Source organism: Sus scrofa, chromosome 14, assembly GCF_054392235.1.
Source record: "Sus scrofa isolate SSC_HxYL_T2T_F1_AM1 chromosome 14, Sscrofa_HxYL_maternal_Yorkshire_Landrace_v2.0, whole genome shotgun sequence".
In the NCBI taxonomy this organism is placed as follows: domain Eukaryota; kingdom Metazoa; phylum Chordata; class Mammalia; order Artiodactyla; family Suidae; genus Sus; species Sus scrofa.
The window spans coordinates 67,191,397-67,208,799 of record NC_139396.1 but is presented as its reverse complement, the minus strand read 5'-3'; the positions used below and the strand labels follow the sequence as shown (position 1 = coordinate 67,208,799).

General features: G+C 45.9%; 2 protein-coding genes across 16 annotated transcripts in view; both read left to right on the top strand.

The window, feature by feature from the left end:
- Positions 1-9,925, top strand: part of CHEK2 (checkpoint kinase 2) — a 37,693-nt gene extending 27,768 nt beyond the window's left edge. For 4 of the 9 annotated variants that reach the window (XR_014825622.1, XM_084993008.1, XM_084993004.1 and 1 more), the window contains 5 exons: positions 567-730; positions 954-1,069; positions 2,384-2,469; positions 7,888-7,968; positions 9,695-9,920. Coding sequence is in view for 6 of the 9 variants with exons in the window: in XM_084993008.1 (XP_084849134.1) it covers positions 567-730; positions 954-1,069; positions 2,384-2,469; positions 7,888-7,968; positions 9,695-9,784 (537 nt within the window). In the remaining 3 variants the exon portion in view is untranslated. 9 annotated transcript variants of the gene reach the window in all.
- Positions 9,926-14,577: 4,652 nt separating this feature from the next.
- TTC28 (tetratricopeptide repeat domain 28) overlaps positions 14,578-17,403 on the top strand; it is a 609,616-nt gene continuing 606,790 nt past the window's right edge. For all 7 annotated transcript variants that reach the window (XM_084993547.1, XM_021074051.2, XM_084993545.1 and 4 more), the window contains exon 1: positions 14,578-14,801. In XM_084993547.1, the coding sequence (XP_084849673.1) occupies positions 14,700-14,801 (102 nt within the window). In that variant the 5' untranslated portion in view covers positions 14,578-14,699. The remainder of the gene's footprint in view (positions 14,802-17,403) is intronic.

Sequence of the window (17,403 nt, the reverse complement as noted above, 5' to 3'; positions counted from 1 at the left end):
CAGCCTTTTGAAAGGTTACAGAGCACACAGATAAGTTGGGAGAAAACTGGGCTGTTGAAGTTCCTTGGCTTAGGAATTTTCATTTGAGCAAAGTTACAAAACTTGCTGAGTTTAAAATGGTCTTACAGGGAGTTCCTGTCGTGGCTCAGTGGTTAATGAATCCCACTAGGAACCATGAGGTTGTGGGTTTGATACCTGGCCTTGCTCAGTGGGTTAGGGATCTGGTGTTGCCGTGAGCTGTGGTGTGGGTTGCAGACTCGGCTCTGATCCCTTGTTGCTGTGTCTCTGGCGTAGGCTGGCGGCTACAGCTCCAATTCGACCCCTAGCCTGGGAATCTCCATATGCCGTGGGAGCGGCCCAAGAAATGGCAAAAAGACAAAAATAAAAAATAAATAAAATAAAATGATCTTACAAAGACGTGAATTTGTAGATTCCAGAATAACGACAGCATGACGTAGAGGATGATAGGAACTGTTCTAACCGGCATGTCTTTTGGGACTGGCAGACTGTGTTACTCTTTATTTTATGACATCATTAAAAATGGTTTCCTTTTGTCCTTCTTTTAGATTACTGATTTTGGGCAGTCCAAGATTTTGGGAGAGACCTCTCTCATGAGAACCTTATGTGGTACCCCCACCTACCTGGCTCCCGAGGTTCTTAATTCCTTGGGAACTGCCGGATATAACCGTGCTGTGGACTGCTGGAGTTTAGGAGTTATTCTTTTCATTTGGTAAGAAAAATTTTCGTTGCTTCAGACTCTGGTTGGAGGTATTTAGATGAAATTAGAAGTGTATCCAGGTAGAGAGCTTGTGTTTAATTTTGTTTAGTTTTTTTGACAATTGATTTAAAATAGCAACAAATTTTTCATTATGCTGAAAAAGAAATCTATGTATCCAAATGCCACTGAGAATGCCACTTGATTTCTTTTCATTTCTCTCTCTACCAATATTAAGCCTTAGTGGGTATCCACCTTTCTCTGAGCATAAGAGTCAAGTATCACTGAAGGATCAGATCACCAGTGGAAAATACAACTTCATTCCTGGAGTCTGGGCAGAAGTCTCAGAGAAGGGTATGGATACGAAAGAGTTAAGAATTTATGATTTATTTAAAATGTGTGTGTGCTGTGGTGGGAGTTTGCTAGTTCTGTGATGTTTTCTACTGTCAATTTTATGTTCTTATTTTCTATTATTGGTTTTATACCATTTGTGAGGCAAAGGAAGTTATTAGGAACCTCGGCTCCAGAGCTAGGCTGACATAGATGCATGTCCCTGGTCAGCTACTTTCTTTCTTTCCTTTTTTTTGTCTTTTTGTCTTTTTAGGGCCGCACCCACAGCGTATGGAGGTTCCCAGGCTAGGGGTCCAGTCGGAGCTGTAGCCACCAGCCTACACCAGGATCACAGCAACTCGGGATCTGAGCTGTGTCTGCGACCTACACCACAGCTCACGGCAACGCCAGATCCTTAACCCACTGAGCGAGGCCAGGGATCGAACCTGCATCCTCACGGGTGCCAGTCAAGTTCGTTAACTGCTGAGCCACTACGGGAACTCTTGGTCAGCTACTTTCTAGCTGTGTGGCTTTAGGCAAGTTACTCAACCTCTCTGGGTTTCCATTTCCTTTATTTGTAAAAGGAGGCACAGTAAACTATCTTTTGCGGTAGGGGTTTGGGGGAGGGTTAAGTATAATGTACCAAATGCCTAGTCTCTATTTAAGCATGTGAAATAATGAGTAACTTTTTAGTTACAAGGTTTCCTTTGAATAAGTAAGCACCATAAGAGCTAAATGTAATTAGTTACTTTGTGTTTTAAAAGGGTAACTTTGTAATTCTGAAAAGAAAAAGTAGGAAACTCAAAGTACATGTCAAACAATGTAATACAGATGATTGCATTAAGGGTCAGAATATCTAAGGAATAATGTTGGAATACATAGCCAGCCTCTACTTGTCGCTGGCTGTCAGGCTTTGTTTCTGCCAAGCGTGTAGTTCCAAGGAGCCTTTTGCTGGCTGATGAACTCTCCCCATCATTCCATGGGTCTCAGAGAGAGTTGGCTGAACATCCAGAGTGTTTTAGAAGTAGAGGGAAGTTCAGCTTTAATTAGTTTGAACTTGAGTCCAGCAATAACAGTGGGAACAGAGAGCTAAGTATGAGGCTGTGATGTCCGAGTGGGGAGAGATGGGTAGCATCATGGTCATTCCTGGTTTCTAGAACATTGGGACAAATATCCAGAGTGGAGAGGATCAGGGGCCCTACCCATGGTGCCTGCTGATTCACAGTGACCTCAGCTCCTCTCTCTTTCTGGATGTTGGCCTGTGATTCTGGCATACTTCTTGGATTTAATGTCTTTATCCTTCTTGTTGTGAGTTGCCAAATTATCTTATTGCTTTAGCTCTGGACCTTGTCAAGAAGTTGTTGATAGTGGATCCAAAGGCACGTTTTACGACAGAAGAAGCTTTAAGACATCCATGGCTTCAGGTGTGTATGGGGCAGTGCCTGCCAGCCTAGAATACATGAGTGCCCGAGAGGTGGGAAAGAGGATGGAAACATAAACTTGCTTGTTGGGTCTGTTTAATGCATTTTTTTTTGGCTGTGCCTGCAGCATGTGAAAGTTCTCAGGCCAGGGATTGAACCTGAACCTGTGCCATAGCAGCCACCCAAGCCACTGAAGTGACAACACCTAACCTGCTGCACCACAAGAGAACTCCTGTTCAATGCAGTTTGAATTTATTGATTTATTTATTTTTCATATATATATATATATATATATATATATATATATATATATATATATATATATTTTTGGTCTTTTTAGGGCTGCACCCATGGCAGATGGAGGTTCCCAGGCTAGGGGTTGAATTAGAGCTATAGCTGCTGGCCTATACCACAGCCACAGCAACACAGGATCCAAGCTGTGTCTGCGACCTACACCACAGCTCACGGCAGTGCCAGATCCTTAACCCGCTGATTGAGGCCAGGGATTGAACCTGTGTCCTCATGGATGCTAGTCAGGTTTGTTTCTGCAAAGCCAAGACAGGAACTCCTATTTATTCATTTATTTTTGCTTTTTAGGGCTGCACCCACAGCATATGGAAGTTCCCAGGCTAAGGGTCAAATTGGAGCTGCAGCTGCCAGCCTACACCACAGCCATAGCAATGTGGGATCCTTAACCCACTGAGCAAGGCCAGGGATTGCATCCTCGTGGATCCTAGTCAGGTTCATAACCCGCTGATCCACAATGGGAACTCCTAATGCAATTTTTAAAGTTTGAGCTTTTGGTGTGTGTTATGTATGCATGTGGTTGTGAGGGTGGGTGTGTCTTTGTGTATGTTTATGTGCAACCTTTATAACTTGACTTGTGGTTTTTGGATGGACAGGCTCACTTATGGCCTGTCCTGGTTCCATTTGGCTTCCCTGAGTTTGCAGTTCAGTTGTGTTCCTTTGAGAGGTATTTCTAATGCCAAACCTCCACATCCAGCTGTGTCTTTCTCTTCCCTCAAATCCTTTACCCCGACAGGGTTGGGCTGGGTCCCATCATATCTTTAACCTTAGGTCAGGGGAGCAAGGAGAGGAGAACAGCCTCCCTGGAGGAGAATCTGGCTATTTCTTAAGCCCAAGTGATCGGACACGAAGAGTCCCACTTTTTGCTTATGGTGAATAAGCACGCCATTAGCAGACTGTCCCCAGCACCTTTCAATCTTCAATACCTCTGTGTCCCTGCTGGAGCTTGTGGCTGCCATTAGATTATGTGCTGACCTCGTTCAAGCTGCCAGAGTTGGAAGTCCTTTATGGCTTTGCTGGGCTAGTCTTTGGTTTTAGAATTCACAGCAGCCTTGGGCAGGCTTTCTGATGGATGCCAGGTCTTCTGTTAAGTGGGCTTCCTTTCAGCACAGCCATTCCCCTTTCTATTAACTTTCGTTTGGTCTCTGTTTCCTGTGGGCATAGGGGACTTAACTAGGTTGCTTGAGCTGGAGGCTCAAACACCCTGGGAATTTCTAATCCAGGAACTCCTTGGTCCATCCAGTTTCAGCTCTGTGCTTCTGGGACTCTGGGACGACTGTGTTCATTCTTTTTCTCTTCCAACCTTCCCACCTAACAGTTCTGCTCAGGCTGGCTCAGGTTGAGAACAACACTCCTTAAAAGAAAAAGAAAAGTAAATATATGTGTTTGATATGTTGCCCTGGAAACAGCAGTTCTCCCACAAAAAATCTGTCAGGTGATTTAGCATTTACTAGACCACACAGATTCAAAACTGCAAACCCTGGAGAAAAGGAATTTGGAAACAAAGGGTGCCTTTGCATGTGGGGACTTAATTTTGATGAAAAAGAAAAACATGCCTTTTAGCTCTTTTCTTATGCCTTAATGGGGAGACTCTTGGGGGCCAGATATGGAGGTAGAGGAGCTGTGGTTGTCTTGAAAAAAATAGGGGTGGCCTGGGGACAGGGTTTACATCTTCCTGAAATGTACAAACAAGCATAGCCTATTTTTCTTCTACTTTTTGTCTCAGAAGAAAACTGTTCTTAGCAACCAAGGAAAAGGCGAAGTTCAACCCTGCCACGGGGGTCTCACTTGAATACTCTTTTGTCCACATTTTATTTTTGCCCTAAAAGGTGGAGTGACTATTCTATGATGCCAAGAATGCCACTTGCCCACATTAGTCATCTGTTAGTGATTGTTTAGGTTTTTGTTTTTTGTTTGCCATGCCTGCAGTATGGGGAAATTCCAGGTCCAGGGACTGAACCTGTGCCACAGCAGCGACCTGAGCTCCTTCAGTGACAATGCTGGACCTGCTGCACCACAAGGGAACTCCAACAGTCTCCGATTTTGGGAGCATCCCTTATATCTACCTCTGGCTTCATGTTCACTTCTTGAAATAGAGGATTCCTCCCTGGATGGCTCTCTGCCTGTCTCTAGAAACTTTTCTTTGCTACATGGGGTTGGGAGATGCTGTAACTGTATCCTGTGTTTCAAGTAACAGTGAGCAGGAGCCAAATGAGTCTTGAGGAGACTTTTCTAGCAGGGAAATGGATGAATGTTGGTGCACTGATTGACTTGAATGGCTCAGCTGCTTCCTCTTTTCCCGATCCTCAACTGCAGTTGTCCGATCTGTGACCTCAAGATAAGTGAGATGTTGCCACAGATGATTTACTTAGATCTATAAGCTGTTGTCCTCCTCATTTGTCTGTTTTTGTATGTACAAATGCATACTGTGAAATGTAAGTAGATGAAAATCCAAATGAACATTTCTGTGCCAAATTTCTGTGCAGGATAAAGTGTTTTTGATTCAGTGTTACCGTGATTTCAAACTCTAAATTAGTTTATACCTGTAGAAATTCAATCTTGCAGTCTTTCTCAAATAAAGGTGCCAAATTAAAAAAAAAAAAAGAAAGAAATAGAGGATTCCTTCCTGCTTAATTTGGAGGCATATTAATAGATTATAGACATCTCAAAGGAAGGATATTTAAAGATACATATGTAATGAGCACCTTTTTGATGTGATTGTTTACTGACAGCTTGTTTTATTTTTTTACTTTTGGCCATGCCTCGGGCATGTGAAAGTTCCTGGGCCAGGGATCAAATCCACACTATAGCAGTGACCCAAGCCGCTGCAGTGACAGCACTGGGTCCTTAACCTGCTGTACCACAAGGGAACTCCACTGATGACTTGTTTTAAATACAGGCCTACATAGGCTTGTGGTCAGTTCTCTATGGCTGCATGATTTAATTTTTTCATGCATTCACTTGTTCTTTCAGAGGACAGTTAAGAGCAGTGGGACACGTGTGGCAATAGGGGTGGGTGCAGAGTAGGGGAATCTCCAGGGTGAGACAGGGCCACAGGGCTTCAGGTAACCACAGGTTCACACGGTGTGAGGAGCATCCAAAGGCTGCATGGCTCGGAGGTGACATAACTGTGTCAGTCCGCTCTGGCTGCCATAGCAGAATACCGTAGACCAGGTGGCTTAAAAAACAGAAATTTATCTTCTCACAATTCTGGAGGCTTGAAATCCAATTTCAAGGTGCCAGCAGCTTTGGTTTCTCCTGAGGTCTCTTTCCTCACTTTGCAGGTGGCTGCTCTTCTCACTGTGTCCTCACTTGGTCTTTTCTCTGTGTGCTCACATCCCTGGTGTCTTTTTCTCTTCTTAGGAGGAGACCAGCCATAATGCGTTAAGGCCCCACTCTAAGAGCCTCATTTTAACTTAATTACCTCTTTAAAGGCCCTGTCTCCAAGTACAGTCACAATATGAGGTGTTGGGCTTCAATATATAAATGGGGGTGGGGGAGAGGTACAGTTCAGTCATGACTCACACAGTTCAGTCATAACAATCACAGTTCAGTTGCCATAACGACAGGGGATAGCATTTTTAACACTGATTGAGTCCCTCTGATATGGAGGCCCCTGTGCTTATTATAGCGCCTGACATCTAAGGGTCTTTGCAAAATATTTGTTCACCTAGTGAATGAGGAAGTGGGGTGAGGTGGTGGGTGGGCAGGAAGGCACAGAGGGGTTCCCAGCTGAGGCTGTAAGCAGCTGCAGGAGAAATAAGGGATGGACAATTGAGGGTGGCCTTGCCTGAGAAGTGAGATCCTAGGGAACTATGTGGAGTGGAATCCAGATGAACTTGGTGCTTGGGCAGTGGAGAGCTACACTGAGTGATTCAGTAAACAGGGTGATGGAAGCAGATGATTCTAGGTAATAGGTGTAGAACAGGCGGATTCATCCTCAAACACTGTAATTCTTCATCCATCAAATTATTGAACGTTGAAGGCCTTCATTCCTGTGTCCTTTCTCCTCAACCATCATGGTGCACTGGGAGAGTGGAGGCAGGTCGGGTAGGAAAGTATATGGAATCAGGCTGCTCTGGGGCTGTATTCTGCACACGTAGCTTGTAAGTGGCTGAGCTTGGCTTCTAGCTGGCCCCAAAGCCCACAGTCCTAGTCATGAATGTTTCCCCTTTCTGAAGGTGGGGAGAGCTGTCACTTTTCAGGGCTCTCGGATGCAAGTCCTTGGTAGTTGCGAGCATCCATGGAGGTGAGAGTTATCTGTATAAACCCCTCTCTCTCCAATTCCCCCTCTAGCAGAAAGAAACACCTGTAATGCTATGGCCTGTTCACTTGTCCTTCTTTCTCGTTATCCTTGGGATATTGTGCACTGGAAGTCCTTCTGGCAATTGTACAGTGCTTGCCCAGTTTATTTTCCTAGGGTACAGGGTTGCTTTGTTAGGATGGCCCCAGTAATTGGCCTCATTGTTGGCAGGGGGAGCAGCATGGAGCCAGCCTCAGCCTCTGGCCTCTTGATTACCATGTCTTAGGATCTGGGGTGCTAGTTCTGAAAGTCTTTGACTACTGAAATCTCTGGTTCTCTCTCTCTCTCTTTTTTTTTTTTTTTTTTTTTTTTTTGGTCTTTTTGCCATTTCTAGGGCCGATCCCGAGGCATACGGAGGTTCCCAGGCTAGGGGTCGAATTGGAGCTGTAGCCTGCTGGCCTACGCCAGAGCGACAGCAACGCGGGATCCGAGCCGTGTCTTCGACCTACACCACAGCTCACAGCAACGCCAGATCCTTAACCCACTGAACAAGGCCAGGGATTGAACCCGCAACCTCATGGTTCCTAGTTGGATTCGTGAACCACTGCACCATGACGGGAACTCCAGTCTCTGGTTCTCTCTGACCCACCAACAGCTCTTAAGCCTACGGGTTTGGTTCAGCCATTGCTGAGCACTGACTGCTGATCAGACTGTTCTGTGAAGGCAGAGGTGAGGACTGCCTAGTCTTCTCCCTTCTGGAGCTTCAGCAAGGGCAGCCTCTGTGTGGACAGACGGGAGTTCCCATTTCCCTGTTTCCAGGGGCATCCTAGCCCTGCCTTTCTGCCTACTTAATGTTTTTCATTTCTTCACAGGATGAGGACATGAAGAGAAAATTTAAGAATTTGCTTTTTGAAGAAGACAAGTCCACAGCTCTGTCTCAGGTTCCAGCCCAGGTATTCTGGAAGATGGTCATTAAATGTAGGCTAAGTTTAAAGAGCTGAGTGGGAGTTCCCGTTGTGGTTCAGTGGTTAACGAACCCGACTAGTATCCATGAGGATGCTGGCTCTATCCCTGGCCTCAGTGGGTTAAGGATCTGGCATTGCCATGAACTGTGGTATAGTTTGCAGACATGGCTCAGATCCCATGTTGCTGTAGCTGTGATATAGGCTGGTAGCTATAGCTCTGATTCAACCCCTAGCCAGGGAACTTCCATATGCTGTAGGTGCAGCCCTAGAAAAAAAAAAAGAACTGAGGATTGGAGGATGATGGTTTGAATAATCTCTTTAGCAGCAATTGCTTAATATTTTTTTTTTTTGGTAAAGAATAATTTAGTAGATACTTTGTTTCAGCTTGATCTGCTGTACAACCTTTAGAAGATTTAATAATGAAGAATATGTTTAATGCATGAAAAGCACAGCTAGGGGTTGTCATTCAAGAAGTCTCCTACAAGGCAAGATTGGAAGACTGTATTAGAGGCTCAGATTTAAATTCGTTGAAAAATTTAAAATTTGGGGGAGTGGAAGTTCCCGTCATGGCTCAGCAGTTAACGAACCTGACTAGCATCCATGAGAACACGAGTTTGATCCCCGGCCTTGCTCAGTGGCTTGGGGATCCGGCATTGCTGGGAGCTGTGGTGTAGGCTGTAGATGCGGCTCAGATCCCGCATTGCTGTGGCTCTGTTGTAGGCTGGCGGCTACAGCTCTGTTTGGACCCCTAGCCTAGGAACCTCCATGTGCCACAGGTCTGGCCCTAAAAAGACAATAATAATAATAATAATAATAATAATAAATTTTTAAAAATTGCGGGAGTAGTTGATTTCCTGATTATAATCTTCTCTAAAATTCTTTGTGTAAGTATCAGTTACTATCTGTTCATTCTTAGTTTGCCTTCTTTTGGTAACATTCTTCTTCCCACTGCTCCCTCGAAGTTTTATAAATGGGATAACAAAGACACAAAAAAGATTATCTTTCCACAAAAGGGAGAGACTTGAGGCTCCCTGGGAGAGATGAATTGTGGTCCCTTTAAATTTCATAACTTAGGAGAAAACAACCAAGAAGAGGCTGGTTATACTGCTTATGTTCAATGTACATCATTGAGTGATTGGAGGCCACAAGGGAGAGAAATATCAGTTTGATAAGTATTTCTGGGTGTTTGCGAGGGCTGGGGTAGGGATTCAGATTGACTGAGGGCAACCAGTAGTTCCTAGAAGTTTCACATGAAGTGCTCCAGGGAGTTCCTGCTGTGGTGCCATGGGTTAAGGATCCCATGTTGTCTCTGGGGCAGAATGAATTTGATCCCCTGCCCAGCGCAGTGCAGTGGGTTAAGGACTGGCTTTGCTGTAGCCTCCACCTACGCACATGGACCAAATGTGCTTAGGAGTTTCCACCCTGGCACAGTGGGTTAAGAATCCAACCGCAGTAGCTCTGGTCGATGCAGAGGTGTAGGTTCCTGCCCAGCCAGGCACAGTGGGTTAAAGGATCCAGCATTGCTGCACTGTGGCAAAGTTTGCAGCTATGGCTCGGATTCCATCCCTGGCTTGGGAACTTCCATATGCCTCGGGTGTGGCCAAAAAAGAAAGAAAAAAAAGTGCTCCAAATTTACTGGAATCATATTGGGAAACTCTGATCATCATAAAGAAGCCATAGGTTTTCTTTGAACATTTCTCCCTTTTCCTTCCAGCCTTCTACAAGTCGAAAGCGGCATCTTGAGGGGGATACAGAGGATGCTGAGCCCACAAAGCACCTGGCTGTGTGTGCTGCTGTCTTGTGAACACCGGGTGACCATGAAAAGAATGTACCTTCTTGAACTCTGCTGCCATTTCCTTTAAATCTGTTTTTTATACTTTGTATTTCCATTATAGGAATAGTTGTTTTTCCACGATCATCAATATACAATTGAAAACAAATGGAACCCAGGCTTTGTGCTTCTGCTTGTTTTTGTTTTTGTTTTGGCCACACTTGTGGCATGTGGAATTTCCCAGGCCAGGGATTGAACCCAAGCTGCTGCAGTGACAATGCTGGATCCTTAAATCACTGCACCACAAGGGAACTCTTGTGCTTTTGCTTGTTGACTAGCTCTTAGTTACATGCCTTTAGTGTGTGTGTATGTGAAGTTGCTGTGTGCCTTTGGTGCTTTTACCTTGGCTATAATCAGGCAGGTTTCTTAGGATGCACCCCTGGTCTCAGCCTAAGTGAACCTCATACAGATTCTGAAGGCCCCTTAAAAAGTTGTACGGGGAAGGGGTACAGTGACTTGGGGTGGAGTTTGTATCCACTGGCTGGATGCCAGAGTCCTCAGAAGACAGTATACCATGGGTCAGTTTTAGAGTCCTATCCTCACCCTCATTATCCTTGAAATAACAGGGACAGATACATTGTAAAATTCAAAAATTTCCTTAGTTTAGGAAGAGGACCAGGCACATGGACTGTGTTGTGTGTAATATCCAGCTGAGTCCTAAAACCAAACACTAATTTTTCTGCAACAAATATTCAAAGTAGTTGGGATAGAGAAAACTAAGTAGCCTCATGGCACTTCAGGTCCATCTTCTACCATGTCGGTTAGGGGGACACTCAGGTTTCAGAGCTATTTGGATTTTGGAAATGCCCCTATAACCTTATGTTATAGGTGAGGAACCCAGGCTGAAGGAGTAAGGTGACTTATCCAACATCATACAACTAGGAAGTGGCAGACCTGGGACCCAACCCAGGGTTTTCCGACACAAATTCATGTTCCTCATCTCCTTCCCATATTTAGTCAGACTCACAGATGTTGACTCACACTGACAAAACTCACATAAGACTGATGTCTAAATATTGAATACCAGTATGTTCAATCATGATGAATGAGTACAACCTATGATCTGTGTCAGTTGGAACATCTTGGTGGCAAGGAACAGAGGCCCATTCAAATTACTATATGGAAAAGGGGATTTGTTTCATTGTTACAGACGGCTGGGCCTGGGAGCAGGAGCGTAGACAGTTCTAATGACTGGCTCCTCTTGTCTCCTTCTGACCCACTGATTTTGCTTCTCTTGCAACTTTGGCTGGCTGACACTAGGCCACATTGTAGCTTGTTGACCATGCCATGGAGTTGAGTGCCTTGGTTCAGATGCCAGTGGGTGAGCCAGCCAGGATAGGGTGAGCACATAGTTGTTGCCCCAGGCATTAAGGGTGGTGGTTGGCAATTTCCATTAGAAGGGTGCGCAAGCTTTCTGAGGCTTGGCTGGCCCATTACTTAGGGCTTGATGGGATTTAGGTGGTTTGCATATTTAAAGGAATGAGGCTGAGATTGCCAAGTTAGATGGGTTTTAGCTCATTTGAATATTTAATGTGAAGGCTGTGGTTTCTTAGGGCCTCTTTCCCTCTTGGGGCAGAGTCAGCCAGCCCTTCTGTTTCCAGAGCACTTTGTATTAGGTCCCTCTGATTATACCTACTAGAGTGGGATAAATAATGACCTCTAAAGATATTCTCATCCCAATCCCCAGAATTTATGAGCATGTTCTTTTACATGGCACAAGAGATTTTGTGGGTGTGATTAAGTGAAGGATCTTGGGATCTGTTTTATCAAGGTGGACTCAATATCATCACAATGTTCCTTTCAAGAGGGACACAGGAAGAGGCAGAGTCAGAAGAGATGGAGTGGTGCTCTTTGAAAACAGGAAGAGGCCATCAACCAAGGAATATAGGCAGCTATTAGACGCTGACAAAAAGCAAGGAAATGGATTCTCCCTCAGAGCCTGCTGAGGAACCAGTCCTTTCCTTTACACCTTGACTTTCACAAAATGAAACTGATTTCAGACTTCTGACCCACAAAACTTTAAGAGAATAAATTGTGTTGTTTTAAGCCACCCAATTTGTGATAATTTGTTACAGCAGCCATAGGAAACTAATCATAAATGGAGAGACATCAGTTGCTGGTTTGAGGCCATCCAGCATTGATTCTTTTCCTTAACCTCAAACTCCAGTTTTCTTTTGGGGGAATTATTTTTCTTTTTTCCACAATGTCATAGGGGGAGGGGGAGATTGTAAACCTAAGTGCCTGTCTGCATCCCCCCCACTATAGAAGCTAAAAGGGTCCATAGAGGCTCCTCCCTGGTAGGGCCCCTTCCACTGACCACCCAGCTGGAGGTGGGCACAGGACTTTGAAATGTGAGCAAATGCAGCTAGGATGGCAACATTAGTGGTAGGAACAATATTGTGCTAATCTCAGCTCTCTGTACTCCCTGACTTTGGCTTTGGACAAGTTACTTCAAGTTGCTGAGCTTCTATTTCCTTATCTATAAAATGAGTGCAATAAGAGTATCAATTTAATATGGTGTTTCTGAGGGAATCTATGGTGGGAATTTCACTTAAAGTGCCTGGTAGAGGATTTGTCAATGTTGGCCTCCATCATTAAAGGTGGGAGGGTCACATAAATAGCCCGAGGGAGCCATAGAAAATTCTTGAGTGGGGAGTTAACATCATCTGTTTAGCTTTTTAGGGTTTTGACAAAGCAGATCTGGGAAACTCTAGGCCTGGGGTGGGTGGTGGGAGCAGAGGTGGGGGGTGCATTGCCCAGTGACTCACGTAACTGCCACTCCCTTCTGAAGAACAGGCATATTGCTCTGAAGTGGACCTGCTGTGCCTAGATGATGGTGCAGTAGTTAGCTCTTATTTGGGTCAGTCCTGAACCTGATGCCTCTTACACTGATTGCAACCCTATTTTTCTGGGGGAGGCATTCCTCCTTCCACTTGCCCCCAACCCAAGTCCTGGTGAGGCTGACCCCACTTGTAGAGAGGCTCCTTACAGTCAAATCTGGCCAATCTTGCTGTGACTGGCCCAGGCAGGTGCACGTGACCAAAATGAATGCAGTGAAAGTCAACCCAAGACTGGCTGGAACTGCAGGGAAACAGCTCCAGCTTTCCTGGTCAGATATGAGCTAGGAGCTGCCTGGGACACTGGAGAGAACTGCATGAGAATGAAGTCATCAGTGAGGGAGGCAAAGCTTAGAGAAACTGTAGACAGATAGAGGTTATTGTTTGAGCACCTGGCTCCAAATGCCTGAAGTAAGGTTCCAGCCCCAGGATTTTTTCAGTATGTTCCTTTTATTGTTTTATTCTGGGTTGAGTTTTTAAAATCAAAAAAAAGTTTTTTGTTTTTTTTTTTTTTTTTTTTTTGGAAAAGGCCAGACTAATAAACAATTTTACAAATTCCAAGAGACCCCTGGATACTCTTTTTCTTTTCTTTTTTTTTTAAGTAGGGAAAACATTCTCTGCTGTTGTTTTTGTGCCAGCTTTAGGGTTTTCAGAGAGGTTTGGGGCAGAGAATGGAAAGTGAAGATGTGGGAAGTAACAATCTATCCAGCCCCACAGCTGAGTGAACCCCCTCCCAGCTAATTATACCACAGGATTTGGGAGCAGAGCCCCCTTCATTAAACTTTCAGGAGTCTTGGAAGGATAGGGCTGGAATTACACCATCGAAGCTTGGAGAGTTTGGTGTGTGCCAGGCATTGTGCTCAGAGACCTTATGTGCCTCATCTGAGAGCTCACCTCAAGCCTGTGAGGTATTACTACAACTCCTCCCTTTGTACTTTGTAGACTCAGAGATCAGGGCTCTCTGGCTCTGTCAAGTCACCTGCTCCCAGTTTATGAGTGGTGGAGGCAAGACTTGAACCGAAAATTTCTCTTTTCAAGAGGCCGTTCCCCCCCCACCCCCGCCCCGGTCTTTTTAGGGCCGCACTCATGGCCTATGGAAGTTCGCAGGCTAGGGGTTGAATTGGAGCTACAGCTGCCGGCCTGCACCACAGCCACAGCAACGCCAGACTGAAGCCGTGGCTGCAGCCTACACCACGCTCACAGCAACGCCGGATCTTTAACCCACTGAATGAGGCCAGGGATCGATCCTGCCACCTCATAGTTCCTAGTTGGAATCGTTTACTGCTGCGCCACGAGGGGAACTCCAAGTCTTGGGTTTTAATCATAAAAAAAAGTTACCTAAATCTTGTCACCAGCTTACCACAATATTGACACTTTAGCTGGATTATTTTAAGTCCTCCCGATAGCACTCCTTAGTTGTCCGACTTCCTAATTAAGGAGAAAAAGGCTGCTGGAGACCTGACCTTAATCATGCAAAGGTTAGCGGAGTTGCAGGACTTGAACTCGAGTTCCCCATTGCGTCTGGCTTCCCGGGGATATGAACATCATCTGTGCCACTAAGACTGGCGCACGTGTTCACACACCTCCAGGATGAGATCTCATCGCCTCAGCGGCTTCTTCACACCAGCACTTCTTGCGGGTAATTTCCTTTTGGCCCATCCTGTCGCCCCAAGCCCAAGCAGGTAAACAAAAAGCAGGAGTGCCGGGTAGCAGCTCAAGGGTTTTGCCCCGCATGGTCCGCAAGACTCCAGGCGGCAGCTCCCAGCCCAGAACCGCTAGCGCTCAGGCCTAGACTGGGCCGATGCGGAGGGCGTTGGCGCGACTCTGGGAACAGCGGATGGCTCCCGAGGGCGCGGGGAGGGGGCTAGCGAGTGCGCGCGTGCGCGGTCGGGGGGGGCCGCGGAGGCGCGCGGGGAGCGTGCGCGGCGGGGGGTGGTGTGAGCTGCCGCGGCCGCGCGCGGCACGGCGGGAACATGGCGCGCGGAGCCGGCGCGCGCGCCTAGCTGGCGGGACCGTTAGCTCGAGGCGGACGCGGCCCGGGTCCCGCGGCGATGGAGCAGTCGCTGCCGCCGGCGCCTGAGCCCATTCCGGGGTCAACCCCGGTACGGAGCCAAAGGCACCGGGAGCCCGAGTCGCCTCCGGCGCCGGCGCCGGTGAGTGTGTGAGGGGCGCGGGCCGGGAGACTTTCTTTGTGAAACTCCGTCGGTGCGAGCCGGGCCGGGCCTCCGTGGCTGAGGAGCGCCTGTAAGGCGGAAGCCGCCCCACCGTCGAGGTTCGAGCCCTGCCTCGAGCGGCTCGGCGGCGGGACCGGGTCTGGCGCCTGCCCGCCTGGGTTTCTGCGGTAGTGTGTGCGCGCGGGGTGGAGTGGGGGGCGGGGGGTTGGTATACAGTCGGCGCCTAATGAGCGCGGTGCCTTCCCCCGGCCTCTATCCCCGCGGGGCGGTGGCTGCCGGCGACCCCGGGCCCACGGGAGAGGTAGACGGCAGCGGCTGGGGGGACAGGTGTCGGCGCAGCCCCAGGAAGCTCAGGTGCAGGCAGCCTCAGGTGGAATCTAAGGGAATGAGCTGTCCGTCTTTGGAAGGGAACAAGTCCGTCAGTGGCTCAGCACAGAGTGATTTTGGATTGCCTTACATCCACCTCGGCTTCCTAGTGTGTTTTCGGTGTCTATCCCTCAGGGTGAAGGACGATGAGTGAAATTAGACTTTGGAGGTGTGGCGGGCCGCTGGATGGGATGGGATGCCCATGAGCACTGGCCTTCCAAACAGCCAGGGCAAAGGAGTAATCTGGAGCGCTTGATAAAAATACAGGCGTCACAACTCATGCCAGGCCCACGGACTCAGACTCTCCAAGGCAGAGGAACTGATTTTGAATTTTTCAAAAGCTCCAAAGTTATTGTAATCAGGCAGATTTGACAAGCACTATTTTACGGTAAGCTTCCTGCGAGCAGGGACCTCTTCTGTTTATAGCTCACCATGGCATTCTGGAACCGCGCCAGTGCTTGGCACATGGTAGATGGTTAGTAAATATTTGTAGGAAGGCTTAAAGAGTTTTCAAAATAGTTCTTGGGGATATATTCAGGACCTTTTTTGATATTAATATCTGTCAGATTTACTGCATGATGTGATTCTTCTCAGGTCCCAACTTTTGTGACTTTACAAATGCCTTGTTTTCAGTATGTTTTAGGCAAAGGCAGGCTATATATTGCTTAGTATAAACCATCAACTCTGTATACCTAGGTAAGTTAATTATGAATCAAAATTCTGAATAACAAAAATGTATTTTTTTTCTTCATCATTTGGGAACACTAGGCTTATAGGATTTTGTTCTTTTGAGGCAGGTAAATATTTACATTTTCATCAAAGCAAATCTGAATTACTGTTTATTCAGAAAAATTTGGCAATTTGCTTAAACCTCTCAGTATTTATAATCTTAATGTGATTTTTTTTTTCTTTTGGTCTTTTTAGGGCTACACCTGCAACATATGGAATTTCCCAGGCTAGGAGTCAAATTGGAACTGTAGCCGCCTACCTATGCCACAGCCACAGCAGCGCTGGATCCTAGCCCTATCTGCAACCTATACCACAGCTCAGGGCAGTGACGAATCCTTAACCCACTGAGTGAAGCCAGGGTTTGAACCTGCATCCTCATGGATAATAGTCGGGTTCATTACCACTGGCCACAAGGGGAACTCCCTTATGTGATGTTTTGAAATTGAGATTTATGTTTAGTTCATAGTCAAGGCTAAAGTAGAATTGTTGAATTGAAAGTTATTCGATATTTCAGGGGCTGTTTTTTTTTTTTAAATGTTTTTTGAATTTCAGTAGATTTAATTTCAGTAGTTGTTCATGAACAAAATATGAATGTATAGGAAGACAATATTTTAGGAGTTGAGATTGCACCTGAGGAAAAAAAGTTGAAAATTAGGTGCTTTTTTCTCTCAATGTTTCTTTTTTGTAGTTTATGCAGATGTATTTTATTTTATTTTATTTTCCCACTGTACAGCAAGGGGATCAAGTTATCCTTACATGTATACATTACATTTTTTTCCCCCACCCTTTGTTCTGTTGCAACATGAGTATCTAGACATAGTTCTCAATGCTACTCAGCCGGATCTCCTTGTAAATCTATTCTAAGTTGTGTCTGATAAGCCCAAGCTCCCGATCCCTCCCACTCCCTCCCTCTCCCATCAGGCAGCCACAAGTCTGTTTTCCAAGTCCATAATTTTCTTTTCTGTGGAGATGTTCATTTGTGCTGGATATTAGATTCCAGTTATAAGTGATATCATATGGTATTTGTCTTTATCTTTCTGGCTCATTTCACTCAGTATGAGATTCTCTAGTTCCATCCATGTTGCTGCAAATGGCATTATGTCATTCTTTTTTATGGCTGAGTAGTATTCCATTGTGTATATATACCATTTCTTCCGAATCCAATCATCTGTCGATGGACATTTGGGTTGTTTCCATGTCCTGGCTATTGTGAATAGTGCTGCAATGAACATGCGGGTGCACGTGTCTCTTTTAAGTAGAGTTTTGTCTGGATATATGCCCAAGAGTGGGATTGCGGGGTCATATGGAAGTTCTATGTATAGATTTCTAAGGTATCTCCAAACTGTTCTCCATAGTGGCTGTACCAGTTTACATTCCCACCAACAGTGCAGGAGGGTTCCCTTTTCTCAGATGTATTTTAAAAATTCCTTTTAACTGCAATGTAATTGACATATAACATTTTAGTTTCAGGTGTAAAACATGATTT